The 6,175-nt window shown below is 52.2% G+C and overlaps 1 protein-coding gene across 1 annotated transcript; it reads left to right on the top strand.

Moving 5' to 3' along the window:
* The first annotated feature begins 2,086 nt into the window (after nt 1-2,086).
* On the top strand, nt 2,087-4,568 carry SMAC4_00425 (uncharacterized protein). Its single transcript, XM_003351830.2, has 3 exons — nt 2,087-2,836; nt 2,895-3,346; nt 3,404-4,568. Exons 1-3 carry the CDS (start codon nt 2,280-2,282, stop codon nt 3,538-3,540), a joined length of 1,146 nt encoding a protein of 381 aa, XP_003351878.1. The 5' UTR covers nt 2,087-2,279; the 3' UTR covers nt 3,541-4,568.
* Nucleotides 4,569-6,175: the final 1,607 nt, after the last annotated feature.

Below are 6,175 nucleotides of genomic sequence, written 5' to 3'. Positions count from 1 at the left end.
CATCCGGTCGTCGAGGTTGTCAAGCTGCGAGTGGGAATGGCTGCTCCCGCCCCGTACATCCCGGCTTCGTTCCACGTCGAGCGTCAATTGTCAAGCGTCCATCCTGCTTCCAAATCTCACCGTCGTCAGAGCGCTGTGTGTGAGCTGATACCTTAGCCGGGGCATGTGTGTCTCCATTCCGACCCCCAATCACCTATTCAGAACATAACTGGAAGGCGAGACAGTCAACCGGTTCCTGAGAATCCTGACAATGATCGATTGTGGAGGAGGGTAACGAGGAGCCCCCGTCCGGATGGTCAGCATGAATTCACACTGCGACAGTACGGTATGGTCCATGTCGAGTCAGCCACACAGTGTCAGATCACGGCTGCCGAGTCCGTCTCCCAGACCCTGCAGAAAAGAAAAACAACAAACCTCCTCCCGCCAAGTACCTATATCCACATGCCTACACACATACCTTTGCACTCAGCGCTGCACTGCATCTTGTCGGCAGGGACCCAGCGCGAGATGGAGGCCGTTGTGCTGCTGCTACCGAGTTGCATACTGTACTCTCCAACCGAATCCCAATTCATCTCGAGAACAATGGAAGCAACGAAAGAATGAATGGATATAAGGAAAAAAAACAACTTGAGAGTTTCCTCCTCCGCGCATATCCGGCAATAGCATCTTTTGACAGCAAGAGCGGGGGCTGCCAGAAGCGACACACCACCCGCGGGGCCTTCAGCCTTTTGCTCCCGTCACTTGGCATTGTTATCATCAACCGTTGCCCGACCCTGAAGAGCCTTCACGAGTGTTGAAACGGCTCCTTGTGTGAATCAATTCCGAAAAGGTTGAACGCAATTTTGCGAGTGCTATTTGCATCTCTCCAAGTATTTCGCATCCTTGCCCTGTGGGAGCCAGCCTGCCCCCATTCACTTAAAAGCCACCCCCCTGTTCCTTCCTCCCTCTTTCCCCCTCCCCCCTCCCAGGCAGTCCCATCTTGCCCCCCAACCCTTGCCGTTGTGTACAAGGACAATCTACCCAGGTACCAGCCATACCGAGCCTTCCTTCCTTCCAACCCATCCCCAACCTTGAACTGGAGCAGGTGTGTGGCCAAGAGTGTGGGCTTGCGGTTGCCCCGTCTGGCTAGGTACTCAGGTTTGGGCTTTCCCATTCAAGGGAAACGGCATCCCTTGGGGCGGGTGAAGGAAAGCTCACTTCACTTCTGTTAAAGCTTGGCCAACCCTCCGCCTTGTCCAGCAGACTGGCTTCCTCCGTTTTCCACAGTAATAGAGACGAGACATCTCATCAAACCAACTAAATCAAAGGCTGACGGAGCAAGAACTTTAGCGCAAGTACACGCAGTCAACCTACAACACTCTAAACACTTGGACCACTCACACCCGACACCACTGCAACTATCGCGCAATCATCTGTCCTGAAAAATCTTTGACCGTCGATTTCCCGGACACATCAGGGCACAAAGCCAGCAACCGTAATCACCGGTTCCTGTCGAGCAGCAACAGATCTTCCCCCTTCACATCCATACGAGATCCTTACAACATCCATACAAGTCTTCACAGGGGGCCGATCTTGTCCACTTCCTCTCTTCCGCCCTCCCGCCTGTCCCAAACTGAGCTGAGAGCAGGCCCTGTTCCTCTGGTCAAGCACTGTCAAGCCGCCAGACAAGTAGACCAACGTCAGCCCTGAACCCCTGTCCTCTGTCCTGTCCTCTTTTCTACACAGTAGCAACAAGAGGCACCGCGGACGACAAGACCGCCCTGTCTCGCCTGCATCATTGGGTGAACCCTGTCTCCTCAACGTCCCTGCTAGGGCCCCTTGGACCGGGAGATTCCACCGTCGATCAATCTCGCCCGAGGTCGTCACAGAATACCTAGCTCTGAAGCCGTCTCCACCTGTCCCGCTGACCAAGGAGACAATACCGTTCACTTGACTTTGGGTTCGCTGCTCTGAAGTGGACGCATACCCGATTGGCTCTAGCCTGCAGTTTGGTGCTCCCCATTATTCCCAGGGCTGCTCGCATGCCATCTGAGCTTCCCAGACCCCCAAGAACACTTAAGGTCGCTGATCCCTCCTTGTCAACTCGTGGTCCGATCTTCTCTCGACATTCGACCCGACTAAAAGGATCCTGCGTTTGATCAGCAACAACTACATACATACTTAGCACTCTCGACAAACACCTTCAACTCTTCTCCTCCCCAAGTCAAGTTCAACAGTCCACCTCACCAACAAGACTGGGAAGGACACACACAGCACTCGGTTGCACACACAAAACCCCAATGATGATGACCATAGACGCCAACCAGCACCGATTTGCACCGCTAAACTACGACCACATGTCTTATCAATCCAACCAGCCACACTTCACCAACCCTTGGGGTTCGTCTTCGGGTCCTGGAGGCCCGCCTCCTCCCCAGCAGCCCGCTCCCCAGAACATGTACATCAACAACCGTGACAGCGCCGGCTTGCCGCACCTCAACCTCGCTGCACTCCCCAAGCGTCAGCACGATGTCAGGAGCGGAAGTGTGTGGCCTCATCAACCTACTGCTCCCGGCCCTGTCACAACTGTGCCAGCAGGTAGCGCCCCCATGGCGGATGTCTATAGGCAGCAGGACTTGCTCTCTATGCCCCAAGACCACCTCCTAGGTCTCAACCGCATGCCCCACCCAACCACATCGACAGCATATGATACCTCCGCCTACACCACATCTGCTTCCCCCGTTAGCACCAGCTATCCCCCTTCGACATCACAGTATGAGCTCGGCTACCCACCTGCCACCATGAGGGGTGCCTTTGGCATGGCTGCTGATGACACTGCGAGAAGGTACTCACAGCAGTAAGTACCACTTTCGCTTGATGCTTTACATCGTACAGATGCTAACCCGCACAACCAGGGGAATTCAACCTGATGATCGGAGAAGCTTCCAAGATGCGCTTGAGGCTAGCCAAGGCATGCTTACCATGAGCCAAGAGACACCAAGGAATATCTACGATGTGCGAAACCGTGCTAGGGGCTCTACCGACTCGTACGGCTTCCCCCAGACGCACTCCACAGGTTCTAGCGTTTCTTCTGCGAGCTATGGGTACTATGGCAGTTCAGTTGATGGGTCAATCAGCGATTACTCGACCGCGGGCTCTGACATTGAGTCGCTCTCGGGCCGGACACTTCCTCGCCCTCAAGGCTTGATGTCGAGCCAGCCCCCGGCACCGCAGTCTATGATGGGCTCCTTCAGCTCCAAGGTGTCGACAAGTACTTCCAAGAAGCACAAGTGCAAGGTTTGCGACAAGCGATTCACACGGCCTAGCTCACTCCAGACCCACATGTATAGCCACACTGGTGAAAAGCGTAAGGACTCCTCCATAACGTAGTTCGAGGTTTGGCGCCTGCTAACATTTTTCATAGCCTTCCACTGCGAAGTTGAGGGATGCGGTCGCCAATTCTCAGTTGTCTCTAACCTCAGGAGACACAAGAAAGTCCACAAGCCTCAGAGCGAGACGCCATCTGAGACTGGTTCCGAAGCGGATCAGCACTCGGAATAAACTTTCGGATGCATCTCGCGGAACTCTTCTTTTTTTTCTTTACATCATGCCCCTCGATAGACTACACACTTTAATTCTCAACATTCGCTACATGTAACACTATCGGCACCGGAGAACCTCGGCATATTACACCACGGTCTACATCGATCCCGGAAAAAAATGGATTCGAAAATCGACATAAACAATTGCGGCTCGCTACCGCCTACCAAGTACACGAATGGGGTCGGCGGTACCCGCTTCGCATCTCATAGACTTACGTTCTCACAAGGAGGGGCAGCAGGCGATCCCTCCATCATTCCCTGCTGTCGGTCATTGGCAGCAGAGGCGCTCGGCGTTGGATTTCAGGTAGACGAGATTTGTCGATCACAACAAGCAAGCTGCCCCACATGGACCGCCAACCGCGGGGAGCTGGCCAGCATCTTTTAATCGTTTGATTTTGGGTTCATTCGTTGATTGCGTGGGGAAAGAACGGGGAAGATACCAAAGGGGGTCATCATCCAAGGGTGGTTGCGAAATGAAAGGGCGCCGTTTCCACGGGGACCACAGATCTCATGAACCGGCGTTTCGGTGGACATTGCTTTTCAGATTTTTTGATTTTTTTTGTTGCATCAGGGAATGCTTTTTCTCTACTGTCGTTTAAAGAGATACACCCACACAGGCTTGGTTGGAAATGGTTTTCGGTTTCGGTTGGTCAATCAGGGGTTTTTCCATTATCATCGCATCATTGTCATTTGATCAGGGCAAGAAGAAGAATACCCATCGTTGGACATATTTGATTGGCCTATCGGAAGGAGGGAAGGGGAAACAGGCTCGGTAGATACCACTATATGGGACGACTTCAAAAGGATGTTACAAAGAGCGGAAGGAACATTCATGTATCATCTAAGCTCAGACACATTGCGAAACCTAATTATGTACTACTACAACTATCAAACTTGTCACTACCAAGCACAGTAATGTTTCCCAAAAGAGGTCCTCCATGGTGAATGTGTCAGTATTCCCAAAACAATCCTCCTCAATGGCCCGATGGCGAGTTTGCCTTTTCTCGAGTTCTCCATGTCTTGTCTTTCCATCAAGAATATCTGCCTCCAATGAAAGCACATAACGAAGACACACACAAATCCTGTCGTCCAATCAATATGCCTCCACCTAAAGCGATATTACAAGCAGCTAAACAGCATAGCCGTCCGTTTCAAATTTGAATTGCCCATTTAGGTTCTGCTTTCCCCATACTTTTCTTTTAACCATATTGTAACCCTTCAGTCCTACCCTAACTTTGACTGACTCGCTTGACTCACTTGAACTGCTGGCACGGATAGACCGTGCAAGGTAGAGGGAAGAAATTCGGACGTCACATTGTAGTGGTTGCTGCTTAGACTAGCCCCCAGGTTTATTTTTTTCTTACTGCTGGTCCTAGCTTTCCCACTCTCTTCCCGTGAACATCTCAATTTCAGTCTCACAATTTCCTGATAAAGCCAACGGAGCTATCAGGATTAAACAAGGTTCGGGAAGGCCGTGTAAATCCTTTTCTTGATAAAGCTTAGCATGGCATTCACATCAAGGCTTGTGCTAACTACATTGACCGGAATAGGGGGCCCACAACAATTTCAGGAGAAGGCATCGGGATACCCAGACAGGGAAGAGGACAGAATCCAGATGATGGAGAAAGGAGGAGAAGAAGGAGGCTGAGTCGGGCACATCTACTCGATCTGGTACCGAAGCCACCGAACCAACGAAGCCAAGTTGAGAAGCTCCACGCATACAGGCATACCTGGATGCGAGACAGGGGACGGAAGGGGAGAGGGGAGGAGGGAGAGACAGACACGGAAGATCCGGGCGTTGAGAGGGCAGGTTGCATTGCGTGCTTTCCCCCCATTCCCCGTCTTCGGTGGAGGACGAGTGTCAAGCTCAGCAGAGGCAGGGCGCACTATGTGAGGAGATCACGGTGCGAGAGGGAGTCGGACTCAAGCCCGAATCGACGCATGTTTTGAATGCTGACTGGCCCAAATAGGAACCGCGATCACGTTTCACACACAAACATCAACTCCATCAATGCATATTCCGCCCATACAGGAGATAAGAGAGGGCCGTCCGTGTATATGCTGTGCTCAAAAGGGAAAGCGGAGGGAAGGCAAGGTGTGAGAGAATGTGTGTGATCGTCGCCACATGTCTCTTATTGCCTGGTTGTCCACGAAGCAACACGCTTCCATTTGCCTGGCTTCTATGCCCATCGATCTCTGGGGTTTGTGCTTGCATATGAGATGGATCTCTTTCTAACGAGACAAACATCTGGTACCAGCTGAATTGCCCGACGAGCGGGGGAGAGGCGAAAAAGGGGCAGTCCCACGGTAATGGTGGATACACGTGAGAGTGTTTCTGTACAGCAAGGCATATTGCAAATGAAATACGGACGCAGTGTGGATGGGTGGATGGATGATGGATGGTGCACGAGCGAAGCGTGCTTCTGTGTGATGAGGTATGCATATCCATCTCACAACAACACGTATGAACCCGGTAAGTGCTTCGTTTAGACACCTGTCCAAGACAACGCCTTATTAACAGCAACGTGCCGGACAAAGGCAGCGAACGACCAGGACTTGAGGCGGACGACAGCGGGATGGCATGAGAGATGGAT

This window comes from Sordaria macrospora, chromosome 1 (assembly GCF_033870435.1).
Source record: "Sordaria macrospora chromosome 1, complete sequence".
Classification (NCBI taxonomy): domain Eukaryota; kingdom Fungi; phylum Ascomycota; class Sordariomycetes; order Sordariales; family Sordariaceae; genus Sordaria; species Sordaria macrospora.
Note: the sequence above shows the minus strand (reverse complement) of the source record. Positions and strands in the feature narration are given on the sequence as shown.

Bases quoted from the DNA above. Each gene is read 5' to 3' on its own strand.
- SMAC4_00425 (XM_003351830.2), top strand. From the start codon at position 2,280: ATGATGATGACCATAGACGCCAACCAGCACCGATTTGCACCGCTAAAC. The intron at 2,837-2,894 runs GTAAGTACCACT...CCGCACAACCAG, and splicing joins GCGAGAAGGTACTCACAGCA to GGGAATTCAACCTGATGATC. The intron at 3,347-3,403 runs GTAAGGACTCCT...CATTTTTCATAG, and splicing joins TAGCCACACTGGTGAAAAGC to CCTTCCACTGCGAAGTTGAG.